The sequence below is a fragment of the Rhineura floridana genome, chromosome 6, assembly GCF_030035675.1.
Source record: "Rhineura floridana isolate rRhiFlo1 chromosome 6, rRhiFlo1.hap2, whole genome shotgun sequence".
Lineage (NCBI taxonomy): Eukaryota > Metazoa > Chordata > Lepidosauria > Squamata > Rhineuridae > Rhineura > Rhineura floridana.
In genome coordinates, this window is record NC_084485.1 from 21,494,612 (window position 1) to 21,516,583 (window position 21,972).

At 42.4% G+C, this 21,972-nt stretch overlaps 1 protein-coding gene across 1 annotated transcript in view; it reads right to left on the reverse strand.

Moving 5' to 3' along the window:
- Positions 1 to 12,630: 12,630 nt before the first annotated feature.
- Positions 12,631 to 21,972, reverse strand: part of LOC133386507 (NUAK family SNF1-like kinase 2) — a 113,632-nt gene continuing 104,290 nt past the window's right edge. The window contains exon 3 of the mRNA XM_061630164.1: positions 12,631 to 13,518. Within this exon, the coding sequence (XP_061486148.1) occupies positions 12,631 to 13,518 (888 nt within the window). The remainder of the gene's footprint in view (positions 13,519 to 21,972) is intronic.

Sequence of the window (21,972 nt, forward strand, 5' to 3'; positions counted from 1 at the left end):
CCCCAATCCCTTTCTCTCTCTGGAGGCTAAATGTTGCCAGAAACCTTTTGATTTTAAGAATTCTGAAATGAAGCCAAGTGTGGGACTAGGATTTGGGAGACCAAGGTATTTTGCCATGAAGGTCACTTCTCACTTACCCGAGGCAAGGTTACCCTAGGCAGCATGAAAGCAGAGGCTGTGTTAGCTCCCGAGAAGAGTCTTCTCAGGGACTGACTCACCTCCTTTCACCTTGAGTGGCTTCAATTGGCATGAAAGGAAAAGGAAGCATGTTGTTAGTCAAGTGAGAAGAGTCTTCTCAGTGGCTAACATGCTTCCTTTTCATGATGATTGGCTTGTTCATAGGAACCCTGCTCCCTCCAAAAGTAAGGGGTCTACAACCCCCTCCCTGCAACCCTGGATGACTACACCCCTGGTGTCCTCCGATGGGTTTTCCAGTAAGCATGAGAAGACAGGGAAGCAGCTAGGAAGGCATTACTTAGGCATGTGGTGGGCTCTCCAACCCTGGAGGCATTCAAGAGGCAGCTGGACAGCCACCTGCCAGGTATGCTTTAAGCTGGGTTCCTGCATTGAGCAGGGGGTTGGATTCGATGGCCTTATAGGCCCCTTCCATCTCTTCAATTCTATGGTTATGATTCTATGGTTCTAGGCTGCCTACCATGTGCCTGACAGTGTTTTGTTGTTGTTGTTTTTTAAAAAACCAACCTGAACTTTTTTACTTTTAGAGAAGTCAGCATGGACAGTTTTTTTTAAAGGCAAAAGGAAAGAGTTTCTTTGAAAATAAAACCAGTGACCTATCTCAGATACTTGGTCATCACAGTGTCCTTCGCCTCCTGTGCTTTAGCTAAAGCCCAGGGGAAGACATCATAAGATCACTCCTGTCATGGGACTTCTTCAGATTAGGAAGCACAGGCAAGCCAGGAAGGCTGCAGAGTGCTGGAGAAATGTTGAATGGAAAGAAAGAAACACACACACACACACACACACACACACACACACAGAGGGAAGAAATTTGATTCAGTTTGCGTTTAAAGGCGAGCCTACGTAATTCGCACTTTCTGAAACAGTAAGTGAACCGAGACACAGACATTCTTTGAAATTTGCCCTTTCTGCAACACAGTTCTTTCTCCAGCAAAGTAATGTGTACATAAATGCATATACTCAAGTAAAGTGTGCATTAAAATGCTTACATTCATGAAAATAACATACAAAATGCAATATATTAGGATCAATTGATTTGCAAAAATGTGTATATTAGGGGAAATTGCACAAAATATAGTATAGCAGGAAATATTCACACTAAAATACTGAAGAAATGTGGGGAACTGGATTTGACTGGAAAAATGAGAAACTGGGAGAACCAAAAATGGACAGACTGCTCCATCCTTATGCACATGCACCACCCTTGGCCATCTCGAAACAATAAGGAAAACTCATCTCCTCACCCAAAGGAATTCTAAAAGACATTCTACAGTGCCCTGCAAATGAGGCAGAAAAACAGAAAGCCTTTTTTTGTAGGGGGAAAGAACGTTCAAGAAATTGGAGGACAGATTTTGGCACAGCCAAATGATGGGCATCCCCAAATTGTCAACACCTAGTACTCAGAGGCTTCCTGGTTCTGAACATGAAGGGTCCTTTTTGGCTATTGTAGCTAATACTATCGATTGACTTGCCCTCTGTGAATCTGTATAACCCTTTAAAAACACACATTTAAGCTAGTGGTTATCACCACATCTTGATGTAGCGAATTCCTTCAGTTAATTATGCATCGTGGGAAGAAGCACTTCCTTTTTTCTGGTACTGAGCCCATTTGCCAATCAATTTGATTGAGTAACCTATTTTTCAACAGATACTGGGAAGAGGGAAGAGAACTCAACAAATTAGAGCTTCTTGAGACCCAGAAGTACAACCAGCTTTATTTCTGGAATTTTGAGATAACCTATAATGTATCGCAGCAGGAGCTTTCCTATGCAACTGTCTGCTTCATGAGTTGCATGAAGCAAATTGAGAAAGCAGCAGTTGTAGAACTTACCCAAGTCATAACATAATCTCCCACATTTTCTCACTCTCCATCTGTATCAGGAAATGATGTGGCATGGGATGAGACAATGCAGTATATTGTGATGTCACAACATGATTTAAATTTCACTAGGAGAGAAAAAGTCCCCCAGAGCATTCTCCCTAAGTCTCCAGGGGTGGACCATCTCAATGGGTCCCCCACCCCTGCACAGTGGAGTAACCACATTCAGCCCAAACCTCACCAGGGTTGACAATGGCCTCACAACAAAGCCCTCCCCTCCAAATCAATGGAGTATTATCAGTCTACTCTGGAAAACATGAGGTTGTAGGTTTGTCTGGCCACTTGGGTCATGCCACTGATATACTAGAGGCCATAAAGTCCTGAGGTGACCTGTCAGCATGGATATTGCAGTAGCCCAGCATCACCTTGAAGAGGTCAATAACACCACATCTGAAACTAGCTTGATTAGGAGGTTGTAGTGCAGTGGGATAGTCGGTACACTAGCAACATTCCCATTCTGTGTTTCTGGCCCAACACCATGAGCAGTCTCTCAAATCCAGACACAGTGCAGATTGGCCTCCTAGTGAGGGAGGGAGATGGAATTTTTATGGATGACATCTCCTCCTTGCCGCTCTGACTTGGACTGGTGTTGCACCAGTCCAGGTGGACACTGCTGGGTAAGCATAGGGTTAGCTAGCTCATCTACCCAGGTTTGGTTATACATACCAAGTCAGCACTCTCATCCATAATCAAATTGTGGGTGTTAAATGGTTTACTCTGGGCAGACTGGTGTTTAACAATACCACCACCAGATCAGGGGCTCGGCTGACCGGCATCCCCAAAACCTGACACATGGGACATGAAGCAGAGGGGGCAAGGGCCTAGCTCTCCTCCTCCCCCTTGTGTGCTTTCACCCAACTCTGTGCCTCCCCTACCTACCATCTTAGGAATTGCAGCTACCTCCTTTACCCCCAGCCCAGAAACATGATTCCCCTTACCCATCTCTAATCACAGTACTGGAAAGCAAATGAAATAATGGTCAGATCCAACCAAACACAGACAGGCTCACCCCGTCTCTCACCTGCAATGCTATAGTCACTTCCCCCCTGTCTTTCACTCAGGTAGATTCTCATCAACCCACCACCATAGGCTCTCATCCTGAGTGGGCCTGGTGAATTTGTCCTGCACTCAGTCCTCCAAACACAACTGGTCTCTCGCTCCAGCCAAGACACATCCCCATAAACAGGACAACAAATATTAACAACCATCCCAGCAAAAAAACAAATCAAAAAGGGGTCACACCCTTATCCTTGGATCAACCCAACGTGCAGCCCTTTGGGGCTGGCCCACCGGTCCACAGTAGTACAGGCTTTAATAGCTTCACAGAGAACTCATTAAAGCCAGGTTTTACAGGCTTGCAACTGGAATGGATTCTGCTTTAGATGGAAAGCCAGCTCCTGTCAGCACAGTCTCTTAGGAATCAGAGGGAAGCATGCATCAATCAAAATCCCTACCAGCACCATCAGATGGTGACCTGGTCATGTCTTTTAGATTGTAACCCTGAGGGCAAATATTATTGATATTTGTAAGCCACCGTGGGAGCTTTATTTGGCTGTAAAAAATCCTTCAAACAGATAAATAAAATCCAGATCTGGGCCTCATCATTAGCCGCACTCCACATACACACAAACACCAATTTGCAATGTGGGATCAATTGACACTCAGAGCAGATGAAGTTGACTTTGGATGTCAGATTTCAAGCCCAGACTTTGAATATCAGAGTTTGAGTTAACTTTACCCTCAAAATCTCATTTTGAAAAGTCACTTTAGAAAAATTCATTTTCACTCTAGCAATCAATGTGGAAGAGTTTTAAAGATAAACTGTGGGGCGATGAGGTAATTGGTTAGTGTTGAGAGAAGCCCCATAAGCCACTCAAACCCAGCGGTGTTGTGCAGGGGAAGCCAAGAGGTCCAGAATGTCAAAGAGGTGTAGGGCCAGAACATTTTTCAACGCAGGAATGATGGAATCACCTGCTGAAGTACTGGGTCTTCAGCTTTTTTGCTCTGGCGCATGAATGAGGTGATACTGAAGCTTTCAAGTTCATTTGTGAGAGATTAGCATAGAGAAAGAAAAGATGAAAACAACCAAGCAGAGGCTGGATCCATCTTTTCTGGGGTTCCACCTTAATGTCAGTTTAAATGGCAACATTTCTTTGCAAGATTGTTTGCATTTCTAATTAAAAGCTAAAGGGTGCATTGCAATTGGCTGCAGATCTTTAGTTAAATCTCAATGTGTTGTACAAGTTGGACCTAGTCAGTCAGAAAGAAACATTACTGAGTACAAGACAGCTTACTCCCAGGAAGCTAAGTACAGGATTGCAGTCATGCTGATCCAAATAAATTGGGTATTTTGCTAGGAGTTGCTGCTCTTTGATGTGTGTGTATATAATAATAACAGATCAACACAGTTGCTTGTATTTTTGGGCTCTCCCTGGGGGTATAGCCATAGGGGTTGTCATGATGGGCTCCAGCACTTTGAAATGTACCACTACACCCATCAACATGACCCTACTCTTTTGCTTGCTAGTTCTTCTCTCTTGTTTCTGAAACTGGAGTTGCTAACCCAAGCTGTAACTGTGGTTGGGTTCCAAGTAGCAGAATGAAGGGAATGGGTGGTGGTGGATTCTGAACAGTGAAAGGGATATGCAAATGTATTTAAAATAGATCAGTGGTTCCCAACCTGGGGGCCGGGACCCCCAGGACGGCCGTGAAGTAATCCAGAGGGGGCCATGAACAGTAAAGAAATGAATTATTTATTAATTTTTTTTAAAAAAGTCTTCACTCGACACTGCTTTCCACTGGCACTGCAGATGACACCTCCCCCTTGCTCCAAACGAAAGGGGAGGCCTTTTGCTGAAGCGCCAGAGAGTCTTTCAGGCGCACCGAGAGCAGGCATCTGCCTATAAAATACATGGCAGATGCCAAAGGAGGCTGAGGGTGGGGCTACCAGGAAGAAGAGGGGATTACTATCACTGATTCCCGTCTCCTTGCACTGCCGCTACTGGCAACGCCCTTACTTAGAATGAGAGGGCTTTTTGTGAAGCAAAAAGAAGCAAGGCTGCAAAGAAAGGCTGCTTTCCCCCTTCCTTCCTGGCCGCCAGCCTGTCTCCCTGGGGGAAGGGGGGTCACAAAAAAATTTCAGCTTATAAAGGGGGTCCCGTGCTCATAAAGTTTGGGAACCACTGAAATAGATTATGCTAGCAGCAGAGAACAAATGCATTTTTATTATATTTGCAAATTGATAGCTTTAATCAAAAGGGATAGTTTCCACATCTGTTCTTTGAAGATAAGCCTAAAGTTACACAAGATACTTTTAAGCTATGACAAACTGACACACATGCACACCCCATCTGGAAGTGTAGCCCGTCACAGTAGAAGTGTTAGAGTCGTCCAGTTTCTTCAGTGAGCTGTTAATTCTGAAGCATCAGGGCAGGGGATCTTATCCAGCCTCAAGGATGAAAGTGACACCTGTTGATTGTGCCAGACTAATTGCCAGAGGAAGAAATTTTACATGTTAAATACCTTATTTATTTATTAAAAAGAAGCCTGCTTACCTCTCAATCTCTGCCTGCCTCCCCACCCCTTCAGCTGTCAACCTGGGTCCAAATGTCTGGCCTTGCAAGTCAGCTATCCATCATCCTGATATTTATTTCAAAACCGAAGGTGGAGATTATAAATTAAAGTCAGCGGGTCTGAGAGAGAAAATGGGCCTTCTCAAAGCTAAGGAGATAAATTTAGGGTGAACCGGAAAAGTATTTACCTCCAGGAGGATTACTTGTAAAGCTCTGTGTGTGTGTGTGTGGAAACAGACACATTATCTTGTGAAAAGGGAGTGGGCAAAGAAACACAGCATGTTTTGCATGCCAAAAGGGAAATAAAAATTTATTTTCAATACGTTTCCTATGCTTAGGACTTCATACCATATAACATGTAAGTCTCAGGCAGCTGTACTCCATTGCAATCTAGGGGTGAGGGAGAAATTAAATTCTGTTCACGTTTAAAAGTGAATCTGTGCAGTCTGTACGTCCAGACAATACGTGAACTGAAATGCAGCCGCCCTTCGAAATTTGTGTTTCTCTGAATTTAGTAAAAAAGTTCTCCAACCAAAAAATGTGTACAAAAATGGATATAGTAGGGGAAAGTATGCATTAAAATGTGTATACTAGTGAAAATAACATAAATAACATAAAATAATATAAATGAATTATATTAGACAAAATTACTTATTTATTTTATTGTTTATTTATTAAATTTATATCCTGCCCTTCCTCCTAGGGCGGCAAAGGAAAACACTGAATGCACTGCAAAACATCTTAAAAACAAAAGACTTTAAAACGTATTGAAGCAGCATCTTTTAAAATCACATTCAAACAAAACATCTTTCAAAACATATTGTGTAAAAAAAAAGCCTTATAAACATCTTAAAAAACAGTTCTGACACAAATGCAGACTGGGATACAGTCTCTGCTTAAAAGGGTTGTTGAAACAGAAAGATCTTCTGTAGGTGCCGAAAAGATAACACATGTGGCACCTGTCTAATATTTAAGAGGAGGGAATTCCAGAGTATCGGTGTCATAACACTAAAGTCCTGCTTCCTACGTTGTGTGGAATGGATCTCCTGATAAGGTGATATCTGCAGGAGGCCTTCACCTGCAGAGCACAGTGATTGACTGGGTATATAAAAAAATGTGTACATTAAGCAAAATAAAGCAGAGCTTTTGTGTTGCAGCACCTACCCTTTAGAATTCCCTCCCCTTAAATATTAGACAGGGGCCATCTCTGTTATCTTTCGGCACCTACTGAAGATCTTCCTCTTTCAACAAGACTTAGTAGAGGTCTTATCCCAGTTTTTCGTCTGTGTTGGAATTGCTTTTAAAAATGTTTTAAAAGACTTTAAAATATGTTTTTAAGATGTTTTGTTTTTGAGATGTTTTAAAATATTTTTAGCGTCTTGTCCTTTGTTTGCCGCCCTGGGCTCCTTCTGGGTGGAAGGGTAGGATGGAAGTTTAATGATAAAATAAATAAATAAAATTGCATTTTTAAAAAAGGGTAGATGAGGAGAAACGTGCCCTAAAATGCTGACAAATTTTAATGAGGACTTTTAAAAAGAAATCTGCAGTCTGATACAGAAATGTGATGAACTAAAGACTGGCAAAAAATGAGAACCTGAAATTGACAAATTCGTTCATCCCTAATTAGGCAATTAACATATCAAATAAATAAATTTCCCAATCTGAGGAGTGTTTCTACCAGTGGCAACTTCGCTTCTTATAGTCCAAGCCGAAAGAGGGGAAGTGAAATTGATGATGATCTTCCACTTCCAAAGCCCTGTCAGTTTGCACAAGCCAAGGGAGAACAGGCCTCTTCCTTTTTTTCTCCTTGAGATTCTGTATTTTTTTTAAAAAAAAAACCACATTGCTTTCTGTGGTGGGAGAATTGGCTATGCCAGCTGGCATAGCAGAGTGACCTGATAATGTGGCCCTTCAGCAGAATGAATGAGCTTCGGATCAGTGAATCCAAGGTAGGGATGGGTGAGAAATTCAATTCAGTTCTCATTTCAAGCCAAATTATCAAATTAATACTTTCAGAAACAGTAGGAAACCAGAAATAGCCATCCTTTGAAATATGCACTTATTTGAATTTTGCAATGCAGTTCGCCAACAATGTTTACAAGAATGTATATGTTAGGAGAAAGTGTGCATAAAAGGAATATATGAGTGAAAACAACATGCAAAAATGCATTATATGATGAGGAATAGCTTGCAAAAATGGGTACATTAGTCAAAACTGGCTAAATTGCAAGTTACTGCATAGATGTGGATAACTGAATTTAAGACTGGAAAAATGGGAAACTGAGAGAACTGAAACTGACAGAACTTTCCATTCCTAATCCAAGGCAACCTCTGACCTACCTAGAAATGCCCTCTTTCAGGGGCTACTGTTACCAACAAAACGCCCCAGTCCCTTTTAGGGGTCCTGGTGGCTTGAGTTCGCTCCCAATACTCACCCCAATAGAGTCTCAGAAACGACAAAACAAAGATGGAGGAAGTATATTTATTGCTAACACGTGCACGTGGAGAAGTAGCCTGGCCAGTTCTGGCAAAACCAAGCATTGCTGGACTTTTTATCAGCTTTGTTATGTTAATTACATTAGCATCATTATCATCATAACTACATCACTTTCATTTTCCTTACATCACTTTAACCCTAACCCACTGGTACCTTCCCCTCTCTTCCTAGCTCCATATTTGGAGTTATTATTCACAACTTGTTTTTCCCATTTCAACCTTGGTCATTGCAACAAAGTTTGATACCTTTTTCTTTAGCACAGCTGGATATTGCAACAAAGCCTGATTTTCCCAGCTATTTTGCAAACGCAGCTTTATACAAACAATACCAGTCAGCAGATTAGCATTTCTGTTAAACACACACACACAAGTAAATTAACTGTAAGTTTACTGTGCTACAATTCCTAAGTAAACCAAGCCAGCGTAAGTTTAAAATACTTTTTAACCTAAACAAATAAAGTCCAGTATCACAATTCCCCCCTTAGAAGCTTTCTGATATTTATATCATATAGCTTCTTCATTCTGAATAACTTGCTGATACATAATCTTGCCATACATTTGCATACTACTTTTAGTTACTGCATTATCTATTATGCTGCGAATACCATTCATGATTATAGGTAACAAGCAAGGCAAAAGCATACATCCCAATAAAATCAAAACAACTAATACAATCATTGTCTTCATTCCTCCAAACCAGCTAAACCAACTTCCCCAGCTTCCAAGATTTATTCCTTTCCAGATTTGCACTGGAGCATGAGCAAGTACCTTAATTTTAGTGGCAATTTCTTTTACTACTTCGCCATTGTCATCAATTTTAAAACAACACTCTGTCAGATTTAGGAGTCTGCAGACCCCTCCTTCTTTGGCTAACAAATAATCCAAGGCCAGTCTGTTTTGGAGTATAGCCTCTCTCATTTGTGTTGATTGATCAGCAAGCAATGTTAAGGCTTTAGCTGTTTGATTGGTTATTATCTCTAATACCGCCTGAAGTCTAATGAGGCGATTCAAAATATATATCGGGCCACGATATCCCGCTGAGCCATCCTGTGCCCATGAGGCAGGATCATAATGTTTAATGATCCGTTCTGGAGGCCAAGTGTCTTCCCAATTATTTCCTTGGCCTTTGGTCAAAGAGGTATCAATTGTCCGTTTCTTTCTGTTGGACTGTTCTCCATCAAATACTGGAATTAAAGGATTTAGGTTTCCACCTTTTATGGTATACATTGGCTGTATGATTCCAACATAACAAATACCAGTCCAATTTAAGGGGAGAATTGCATATGCCATCTTACCACAGATCCAATAATGACCCTGTAGAGCTGGGCGAACATTATCAGGCAACTGGGATGTGTTATGCATGTATGGGAAATACTTCGTATCCTGATTGCCCAAGGGTCCTGTAAGATATGTGTTACCTGTACTTTGAATGAGACTACAGTGCCATATGTATACATTCTTTCTGTATTCACACATTTCCTTGTTTTTCTGGTTGGTATTATTCCTCATACTCCAATAAGTTCGAAATCCATGAACTATGGTACCATTTAAATGTTTCCATTGCCAAGTATGAAAAGTTAGACTCCCATTTGTGGTGCGATTAAACACCTGACACTCCACCTTTTGTTTATCCTTCTGGTCAAATCCTACTTTTACATCACAACTATTTTCAATTAAATTTTCATGTGGTCCTTTCCGAGCTTTACAGAATACCCATGTGCCATTCTCAAGTTGTACTCCAGTACTGTTCCATTGAGATGTATAGTTGGCACAGGGTACCACTGGACATCCCTTTGTATGACAATGCAGGAGCCACTGGAGAGTCCAATTACATTTACTATTTCCTACCAAAGGACCTACAGATTCATTCTGATATATACAATATTGGCCAGTGGGAGCCCACTGAAGGTCCCAAGTATGATTTGTGGTCCACAACTCGCTTCCATTATGGACATCGCTTTGATTAACCATTTTGGGCTTAAAGGAACAGCCATCCATGGCCATTTTGGGAATCCTTTTGGACTTCCACAAATCCAACAATTTGTGAGGTTAAATCCTTTGGCTACCTCTTGGGCGAGTTCAACAAACACATTTTCCTTTTTCTCCTGGAATGAGTGCCTTTGACAATTGTGTATTCTTATTTCTTGCGCGGGAAAAGAAATTGGAAAATAGACATATATCATATATAAAGAAGCAAGACGCAAGATAGTACCAAACATAGGCTTAGAACCAAAGGAATTGGTACTTGTGTGGGTTCGATCCATTTTGGCATAGAAGCTATTTATCCTATGGATCTAGCTCCACCCACCTATTGGGCCCAGTATTCCACCCTCCGGCCTTCAATCAATCCTTCCGTGGGCCAATCTCTCATATACTTTGGGGCTTGATAATAAAGGTTGGTTCTTGTAACTATTTTGGGCCTATATTGCACAGGTGCCTCCTGTTGGACTGTTACTGTGACAAAGATACTTGGTCTTAAACAATCAGACCCTGTGGGGGTAGCTTGTATCTTGAACCTTTTTACAGATCCGCCCATTTATTGATTTATCTCAGACGTACAGTCCTGAGATTAATGTCAGGCGGAAGAACAGAACTTAAATAAGTTCGGGCAACAATATGTATGTGTGCCCTCTTGGGATGTGTCTTCTGATTGGCACAAGTATCCACCAATTGCACTACTGTTATTGGGACCTTCCTCCTAGGATCTCCTGGCACCTGTGCACTAACAGCTTGGATTGGAAAAGGTTTCCTTGAACCTCCCATATAATTTCAGTCTTTCTGTGTCTTCAGCTTGAACTTCAGGTTAAAACCCGGCACAGTTTTCGACAACCACTTTACTTCAGGCGTCTGATCCTTCGCCTCTCCAGGTGGGGAGTCCTTGGCTACTCCCTGCTCTGGTTCCTGGGTAACCACAGGCTCTGCTCATTTTATCCTGCTGGCATGGACCCACCACTTGTGGCCTACGAGTTTTACCGCCGATTCGGTAATTAGAATGATCTGCTCCGGCGGTCCCCACGTGGGCTGTAAAGGCTCTTGCTTCCACTTCCGAACTCGTACCCGATCACCAGGTTGGTATTGATGGATCGCCACATCCAAGGGTAACCTCTGAAACTCACGATTGTGCCTGTGAATAGAGGACAAAACACCCTGCAAGGCAGTAACATAGTCTAATAACTGTCTGTTCCCTAATTCCCCATTGATCTCTGTCTGGGGCCCAGGCTCAATGGGAGGTCTGCCAAACAGTGACTCAAAAGGAGTCAATTTTGTTTTTCCCCTTGGAGTATTTCTCATAATGGTCAAAGCCAATGGCAGTGCTGTGACCCAATTCAACTTGGTTTCTTGGCACAATTTGGTCAATAAAGTCTTAACCGTCCGGTTGGCGCGTTCAACTTGACCAGATGATTGTGGTCTCCATGGAGTATGAAGGTTCCACTTGAACCCCAAGGCCGCACTTACAGCGCAAATTATCTTACTCACAAAGTGCGGACCTTGGTCTGACTCAAATGTCTCTGGCATGGAATATCTTGGAAAGATTTCCTTCAACAGTATTTTTGCTACTATAATTGCTGTTGCTGTTCGGGTGGGGAAGGCCTCTATCCATCCTGTCAATTGATCTATTATGACTAATAAATACTTGTACCTCACACATCTTGGCAATTCTGCAAAGTCTATTTGTAATCTCTGGAAAGGATAGTAGGCCCATGGTCTTCCTCCCATGGCCGGTGGTGGCTTTGGAGCAGGATTAGTTGCTGCACAGATAGTACATCCATATACCGCTCGCTTTGTTTCTTCATATAGTCCTGGTGCAACTACTTGTCTGATCAGAAGATCCCCTAGAACGTTGCCTCCAAGATGAGTCTGTCTATGAGTCTCCTTTAAAAGGGCCCGAAGCGCTGCCCTTGGGACAAAAATTAATCCTGTAGGTAACTGCCACCATCCATTAGTCAATTTCTGAGCCCCATACTGTACTGCAGCATCTTCCTCTTTTCTTAGAATATTAAGGGACCAACTCCTTCCATGGAATTATAATGTTCGTTAAATTCCTCTCCAATGGTCGTCCACTCAGCGCTGCTTCCTTCGCTGGCTCATCTGCTTGATAATTTCCTTTTCGCCGAATTGAATCTGTTTCCCTTCCATGGGCCTTCACATGGATAATAGCTACTTTCCTTGGTAATTGGACACATTCCAGAAATTCCTTTATCATCTGTTGATGCTCAATTCTATGTCCATCACTTTTAATAAAACCTTCTTCCTTCCACAATCATAGCGAAAGCATGTGCCATTTGGAATACATACTTAGAATCAGTATAAATATTCCCCAGTTGCTAGTCCAGTTCTCGCAGGACATCTATGGCTGCAGCCAATTCCGCCATCTGAGCTGAATAAGTAGCCGGCAATTGGCTGATCCGTCAAATCTATTCGGGGTTTCAATGAACATTCCAATGTCTGGATGAATTGTTTTGCACCCAGCAGGATAAGACACTGCTATTTGCTAGACTCTTGAATTAGACTGTGTAAGTAGATCTCGGCTGTTTCCTGAGGCATGAGAACATCTTGCATCCAAGAATGGTTCAGAAGGTCTTCAAGGGATGGCCTGTCAGAAGGCCTCAAAGCCAAATACCACTTAATGAGATGTTGGCACTCTGGAGAAATCCTTTGCCGAAAATAAACTTGGCCCCTTACGATCTCCTCATCATGTTCAAAGGGGATATCACCACAGACCATGTCATACAGCAATACTCCAAGTGACCAGACAGCAGCAGATCTGCCATGATACTTGTGATAGCGAATCCATTCTGGAGGACTATATACACGAGTACCATCAAAGTCAGTGTACACTATGTCCTTGAGCAGTGCTCCAGATCCAAAGTCTATAAGTTTGAGCTCTCCACTGCTCAGGTCAATCAAGATATTCTCGTCCTTAATATCCCGGTGTAGAACACCACAGCTGTAGCAGTGTCGAACTGCTTCCAAAACCTGACGGAAAAAGCTGCGAGCCAAATCCTCAGGCAGAGCCCCTCTCTCTGTGATGAAGTCAAAGAGATCTTGCACAGGATCAGGCCGTTCCAAAACCAAAATAAAACTGTCCGGCCTCTCAAACCAGTCCAGAAGACGGATTACTCCCCGAAAGCCAAAGCCAACCTTCTTCAGGAGCAAGATCTCCATGGGTACCCTAGTCCCACTAGGCAGTTCTCCCCATTCGGAAACCCGGTCCCGGGACACATGCTTGATGGCCACCAGAGCTCCATCTGCCAGCCGGGTGCCCGAGTAGACCGAGCCGAAGCCGCCACTGCCTAGCAGCGGGCCCACCTGGTACAGCTTCTCCATAGGTTCCTCTGTCACTAATTCTTTTAAGCTTAGGCGTACTTCTGGCTTCAAAGGGAATTGACATACTGGAATCGGGCCTGCCCCAAGCTTCAATCTGACCTGCACTGGTTCAGCATTGACCGCACAAGCAGGATTATTCTTTCTAACCCAAACATAAGGGTGAATTCCTTCCGGAGGTTCCCACTGTTGTTTCTCTTTTACTTCCGGCTCCCCCCTTAAGATCATTTGGAAAGCGCATTCTTGCCGCTTTGGTATCATCACTTCCAAGGTGTTTCCTCTAAAAGTAATTTGGGCCTGGAGCTTTGCTAGAAGATCCCTTCCAAATATAGCAATGGGGCAACCATCCGAAACCAAAAACTGATGTACAAAATATTGTTGTTTATCGTCTCTTTCTGGAAGGTGTACCTGTATGGGTTGGGACAAAGGGCCAAGTCCCATACCCATCCCTCCTTCCACCTTCTGCAATTTCTTTCGGATGCCCAAAAAACTCTGGCCAATAAGTAGGGAAATTAGAAACCTTTGATTTTCAGCACCCTCAGGATTAGGGGTAATAAATTTACGCATAGCTATAATAAGGCTGTTAAGGAAAGCAGAGGGAGTTTCCTCTTTTTCCTGTTGAATTCCATATAATTTTGCCACATTCATTGGTTTAGGGATGGCATGCCTAAGTCCATATAAAATCAGCCGTTTATACGTGGTGATTTCAGGGGCCGCTGCTCCTGGGGTTTGGATCCACCTATGAGGTTCTACTGTTGGTAAAACACGTACTGGGGCCAAACCGGGCGCGTTGCCAGCTTGTCTCTGCTCTTCTAATGCAAGAGAAATCTAATGCTTGGGAAAATACCAATGACTTCTCCTCCGGACTGAGGAGAATATTCATTAATATCTGTATATCTGCCCAAGTGGGATGGTGGCTGGCAAAAATAGTTTCCCACAATTGACAGTACTTATGTTGGTCTTCTCTCAAACCTGGCATCTGATTTTTCCATTTAAACAGATCAGATGTAGTAAAAGGCACATGCACATAAGCAATCTGTTCATGCCCATCAAGCATTTGTCGCATCGGTCCCATAAAGGTACCGCCAGCCAAAACATCTTCCAGTTCGGAGTTGCCTCTATCTGTGCCTTTTGGAGTGGAGGTCGTTAGTACATAATGGGTATAACAGTCTAAAATATCATATTTTTGTCTAAGCCATCCTAAGGATTGACTTAAATCCTGGAACATTACTACAGTTCCAAACAGAGTCCCAAAACTAGTAGACTGAGTTTGCAAGGCAGTCAACTGTTGATGTTGGGGGCTGGGTTTGAGGTGACGGAGTCTGAACTGGTGGCAAAGCCTAAGCTGGTGGAAGAATCACCGAAGCCTGAGGCAGCAGTAAAGGATTCACGGGTGGGGCCGTGGGTGAAACTAAACATTCCTCTTCTTCTGCCTGGAGGACTGGGGGCTTAGTTTCCAATTTATTCCCCTCATTAATTTTTACATTGAGCCAGCACCATTGTCAGTGCACATTCTTGTGGAGGGGGGGGTTCTAGGCAGATGGCTCTCCAGCCTCGTGCATACCACCATGAGGTTGCCTCATCTGGTAGCAACTCGTAGAGGGTGGCTTCCAACTGTCTAGCCTTAGCAAAATTGAATGTTCTCACAGCCCCACCCACTCCTCATCACAAAACATTGACAATTGTTCTTCATTCAGGACCAGCCCTCCAGAAGAAATAACACCTGTCTTAAAGCTAAGAAAATTTTACAAAATACATTCAAGGGGGGTCATTTTCCAATCACCCTTTTTCTTTTGACTCTTTGCGGCCTTCCTCGCAACCTTCTTCCCCTCTGCCCCCTCCTGTTTCGATGCACCCTTCCCCTCTCTTCCCGTGTCCAGTCCCCTCTGCCCTCTGCAGATGATGTACGACACTCGGGGGTAGTCTACCTTCTACCAGGGGAGATGTCTGAGACGAAACGACGGACAGATGACGTACAACACTCGCTTCCCTGTTTTCGTGGCCCAGCCTCTCGCGAGGTATGGAAAACGCACTACTGCAGGTCCACACTCACTTCAGGGTAGTCCACCTGGGGATACGCCCTGTCTCATACACACACTTTCACACACCACTCTCTTCACATTTAAGCCCACTGGGCTCCTTACCACTGTCGACCAGAGACGTTAGAACGTTCAATCCCCCACTCCACTCCAACCTTGTTTCGATTTTAAAAGGGAGTCATTATGGCAATGCCCTGTCACCCCGATCCACTCTCACAGGCTCGGGCAGGCTGAAGATAGCCTGGAGCTCTCTTTCCCCAACCTCCTGTGGACCACGCCCGAGGCAAAAAGGGATGCCAGAAAAATGAGTCCCGGCGGAGTCGCCAATTTGTTACCAACAAAACGCCCCAGTCCCTTTTAGGGGTCCTGGTGGCTTGAGTTCGCTCCCAATACTCACCCCAATAGAGTCTCAGAAACAACAAAACAAAGATGGAGGAAGTATATTTATTGCTAACACGTGCACGTGGAGAAGTAGCCTGGCCAGTTCTGGCAAAACCAAGCATTGCTGGACTTTTTATCAGCTTTGTTATGTTAATTACATTAGCATCATTATCATCATAACTACATCACTTTCATTTTCCTTACATCACTTTAACCATGCCCACTGGTACCTTCCCCTCTCTTCCTAGCTCCATATTTGGAGTTATTATTCACAACTTGTTTTCCCATTTCAACCTTGGTCATTGCAACAAAGTTTGATACCTTTTTCTTTAGCACAGCTGGATATTGCAACAAAGCCTGATTTTCCCAGCTATTTTGCAAACGCAGCTTTATACAAACAATACCAGTCAGCAGATTAACATTTCTGTTAAACACACACACACAAGTAAATTAACTGTAAGTTTACTGTGCTACAATTCCTAAGTAAACCAAGCCAGCGTAAGTTTAAAATACTTTTTAACTTAAACAAATAAAGTCCAGTATCACACTACTGTCAGTGAAAATGTAAAGGATGACTAGATCCTGCAGTCTGGTGCTGCTAGGAGTGTTAGCCAGAAACAAAATGTAAGGGGGAAGGGTTCCAGGACAGGCATCAGCATTGGGCTCTGCTAGGGTGCTGTGGCCTTGGCAGCTGCCCAGGGTTGCCATGTGCTAATGCTGGCCCTGCATCTCCTGGAATGTTTGCTACTTAGCAAGGAACTTGGCAAGCCACAGTCTACTACTGTGTTTGGCTTAGTATGTCACATGTTGTGCCAGCCTGGTGTTCTGTGCATGTTTGTATGGTTAGCACCCTCCTTTTTCCCAGGTGAGCGTTCTGTGTGTTTTGAAAACAAAAGTGTTCTTGGAACTCTATGGGCTCCAATTGTTCTATTTCATTCGGAATTCATGGGCAGCCCATTTTCCCTAAGCTGCTTAATACATTCCCAGGGCTTTGATAATAAACTTACAGTTAGCTGACAGTCACAAAGATGTAAAGAAGTGAGAAGAGAAAATAAAGACAGAGTCAGTAAATGAAATGTAATATTAACATCCAAAAATTATGGCATCAACCTTCCTTAGGCTATACTTTTTCATTTCCTTGGGATAAACTTCATTACCAGGAAGGAGCCTGAAACCACTATAAACTGACTACAGCTCGATAAATATTACATGATCATGGACAGAATATCTATATCTATGTATTTAAATAGCAATTGTCTCATGAATTCCAGAGCTGAAAAATCTTGCACTGGATTTTCACTTTGCACACTGAAAATATAATGTTCCCGTAATTAGTTGCTCTTATTGCCTGAAATAAGTAGTTCAAAATTGTGGGTGACACTTTGGACATTGCTTTAGGTCTGTCTCAAACTGACCAATGTACTAGTGTACATGTCAGTTGTGGATTTCAATGTTCATGTGGTGTTGGAGGAGAGCTTTGCAGATACCATGGACTCCAAAAAAGACAAATAATTGTGTGTTAGAACAAATTAAACCAGAATTATCACTAGAAGCTAAAATGTTAAAATGAGGTTATCATACTTTGGACACATCATGAGAAGACATGATTCACTAGAAAAGGCAATAATGCTGGGAAAAACAGAAGGGAGTCGAAAAAGAGGAAGACCAAACAAGAGATGGATTGACTCCATAAAGGAAACCATAGATCTGAACTTACAAGATCTGAACAGGGTGGTTCATGACGGATGCTATTGGAGGTTGCTGATTCATAGGGTCGCTTTACGTTGTAATCGACTTGAAGGCATATAACAACAACAATGGTGCAGATAAAAAAAATGGAATACCTGGGACTGTGGAGGCTCAGCACTTGATAGCAGAAACTATTGTGCGAAGCAGTGACTCTATGGCTTCGAGACTAAAGAGAACAGAGACTGAAGAACAAAATGGTCAAAAATGTATGCTCTGTTGCTTTGCAGCACAAGTCTAAACCAATTTTTAGTGGCAATTGAAACTGCATGTCACAATGACTAGACACATATACCTTAGTGCAGGCAAGGGGAACCTGTGCTAGGGATGAAAGTTCTGACAATTTCGGTTCTCTCCTGTTTGCATTTTTCCAATCTTAAATTCAGTTACCCACATTTTTGCAGCAATTTGCTATTTTCTTCTTTTTAAAAATCTTCATAAAAATTCTCCAGCATTTGAGTGCAAATTTCTTCTAATAAACACATTTTTGTAGGCAGTTTTGACTAATGTACACATTTTTGCAAGCATCTTCTCATCATATAATGTATATTTGTATGTTATGTCATTCATATATTGATTTTATGCACACTTTTCCCAACATATTCATTTTTGTAAACATTGTTTGGTTGGCAAACCGCATTCGAATAAGTGTGAATTTCGAAGATGGCTGTGTTTCAGTTCTGATATTGTTTCAGTTCTCATATTGTTTCAGAAACTGCAAATTTGATAGATTCATCTTGGGATGTGAACTGAATCAAACCTCTCACCCATCCCTAATCTGTGGCCCTTCAGGTGATGCTGGACTACAACTCCCATAATTTGTCTGACCATTGGCCATGCTGGATGGGGCTTATGAGGGTTGAACCACAGGTTTGCCACCCCTGCATTTATTATAAGGGTAATGTCTTACAGTTTTACTTTACTGTTGCATATAGGTTTGTTTTCTGTTTTTTAAGCACACGTACCTGGGACTGATGTGAAAGTTATGTCCATACATTCTCTTACCAATTCACCACCCACAGTCATAATGATATTCACCTAGGTAGCATCAGAAACAAGAGACCAGCTTATGTAGCCCTTGGCCAGAGCATTCTGAATCCCCAAAGCCAAACTTACAATGATATTAAACACAGAAAATGCTAATTCATGAAAAAATAAAATCAGGCATGTAAGAAATAAACAGAGAAAAGCATACATATTAATGCATGATGCATCATAAGTATTGAAGATGATAAAACATGGAATAGGTTTTTACACAGTTATTAGCTCCAAGCTGTAAGTAAACTATTTCAGTCACGTACTGGTATGCATAGGCTTCAGAGCAAGATTGTATTTGTTTTTGTACATTGTTTTGTGCATGATGAAAAATGGCCACCTCTATCTGTCATCTGCATTGGCAGACTTGATTCCCAAAATCAAATACAAATTAGGCATATGGTAATGTCCAGTCTTCAATTTTAAAGTTATGTGCTGCTTGTGGGAGACAAAGGAAGGTTGGGAGATGTTGACTTGAAGTTCAATGGGGTGAGTTTACCCCTGAAGGACCAGGTCTGCAGCCTTGGGGTTGTACTTGATTCCAGGCTGTCCATGGAGGCTCAGATTTCGGCAGTGAGCCGGGCAGCCTGGTATCAACTACACCTCATACGAAGGCTGCAACCCTACCTTCCTGTTCATCAGCTCCCACTGGTAGTACACGCCTTGGTCACCTCTTGTTTGGATTACTGTAATGCGCTCTATGTGGGGTTACCCTTGAAAACGGTCTGGAAACTACAACTTATACAAAATGCGGCGGCTCGACTTCTTATGAACAGTCACCGCCGGGATCACATCACACCAGTGTTGTTCGATCTACACTGGCTTCCAGTTGTTTTCCGGGCCCAATTCAAGGTGTTGGTATTAACCTTTAAATCCCTATATGGTCTCGGCCCAGTTTATCTTACGGAGCGCCTTCAACGCCACCAATTATGCCGCCCGACAAGATCAGCCGCACAGGGCCTTCTCTCAATCCCGCCGACAAAAACAGCTAGGTTGGTGGGGACTAGAGAGAGGGCATTCTCAGTGGTGGCCCCCACCCTCTGGAACTCCCTCCCACAAGATCTCCGGCATGCCTCTTCCCTAAATACATTTCATACAGCCTTGAAGACCTGGCTCTTTCAACAGGCCTTCGGGATTTCCGGGGAGGGTTAATTACTAAGATTGGAATGCCTCCTACCCTGTTTTAATATTATTGTCTGCTGCTGTATTGTTCTTATATTGTTTTTATATTGTATCATTGTATCGTATTTTATCATATTATGTTTTAACTGTTGTACGTCGCCTAGAGTGGCCATTGGCCAGATAGGCAACACAGAAATTAAATTTATTATTATTATTATTATTATTATTATTATTATTATTATTATTATTATTATTATTATTATTATTATTATGTGTTTAAGAATTTAAATGCTAGCTTTCAATGAATCAAGGAACTGAACAAACAATAATGCACAAGGGTTAGCAGCAAATTTTCAGGGTTGCATAATCATGTGGTTGAAAGATGGTATCCAGGTTTTGAAAATAAAGAGCGATATCCAGTTGTGGGGTCCTGCTTGTGCAAATGACTTCTCCTTGTGGAAATGTAGCTTATCATTCCTCCCCTTCAGCTCTTGTGCACCCATAATATCTGCTGCAGATGATAGGGAGAACCTCCAAAGCAGATTGGGGGTGTAGGAGGAGGGAAGAAAGGGGATCCCATTGTATTCATTGATGTGATGTTGGATTTCACTTAATAAAATGACATAAATAATTCTGTCTGTAGATAATAGTCATATTCAACTGTGTTGTATTCAGACAACACAGAACTTGCAAAATATCCATTAACATGCTTTTTTGAATTGTGTTTGTGGGAAATTTGATCCTATTGGAAATGGTAGCATTTTGAAGGGTGATGATATCAGACCTACTGATGCTCATATTTCCATTGTCAGTGGATCTTCAGCTGCCAAATGACAACTCTCCTTGTGGCCAGGAAAATCATTTCAACACCTGTTTTCAAGTCTGTGGGATGCTTATTTGCTTGCTTAGCAAAGGAGGAGGCTTCTAATCTTATGACTGGCATTTTAACTGTGCAGTGTGTGTATATTATGCCTGATTAGGGAATCAGGCATAATATCCCTTGCATATTAACAGAAACTTTGCCAAATGTGCTAATGAAAGCAGGACAAATTATTGGTATTCTCAATTTGTGTCTGCATGTGTGCTGTGTGATGTTGTTATACAATAACGTAATTCTGCAAGCTATACAATGGCCCTGTCAGTCATAAGTCACAGAGGTGGTAATTAGTTTTACATCCTGTCAGCACCAGCCACACTTTTGCTACTGCAAACATTTGTTATTTTTTCACTGCTACAACTGAAAGGGAGACACATTGGCATCAAGGTTTGTTAATTTAAATTAGCAGTGGGGAACCTCTGTCCCTCCAGATGTTGCAGAACTACAACTTGTATCATCCCCGGCCATTGGCCATGCTTTCTGGGGCTGATGGGAGCTGTAGTTCATCAATATCTGGAGGGCCAAAGGTTCTCCATCCCTGGTTTAAATGCATCTACTGTGATATACATGTTTTATCACTATCACCTAAAAAGCATTATGTAAAACTTTGCACTAGATAAAAAATGGCCAACTGGGACATATTCATCACCCAAAACAAATAAATCTGGAATCCAATGGTCCTTTCAAATTTTAATCAAAGTCTGCCTGGATGGGTTACTGCCTGGGAACCACATATACACCGCTTTGGTTTCCATGATAGAAGAAAGGTGGGATATAAATGTAAGAAATAAATAAAAACAAATCACGCTTCACTCTGATTGTTAAACTAATTTAAGCTCTCTTTTCTCTCCTTTTTTTAAAAAAAAATAAACTTAAGCCAACAAAACAAAGTTCTTGGTGTGGCTGCCACTGTGGTGCCCGTCCTTGGTTAGGGCCCAGATGAAGACCAATGGGTGTAGAACAGTGGCCTTAAACATTAAGTCCTCAGATGTTGTCAGACTACATCTCCCATCTTCCTGGCTAAGGGGGAACTGGCTAAGGAGAGTGGTCCTTGTGGCAAAATGGTTGGATCTTTAACACTGGAAAAATGAGACAGTAGACTAACAGATTTTGGATTTGATAACCTTAGCTGCACATCAAGGCTTTATATAGTAGGCAAAATATCGATGAAAATTTTAGGGAGATGGGCCAGAGCCCATGCTTTCCATGCAGGAGGTCCCAGATTCAATCCTCAGCAAAAGATCAGGTAGCAAGTGATACAAAAGGCCCCTGTCTGACTTCACTGGTTAGATGGACCAATAG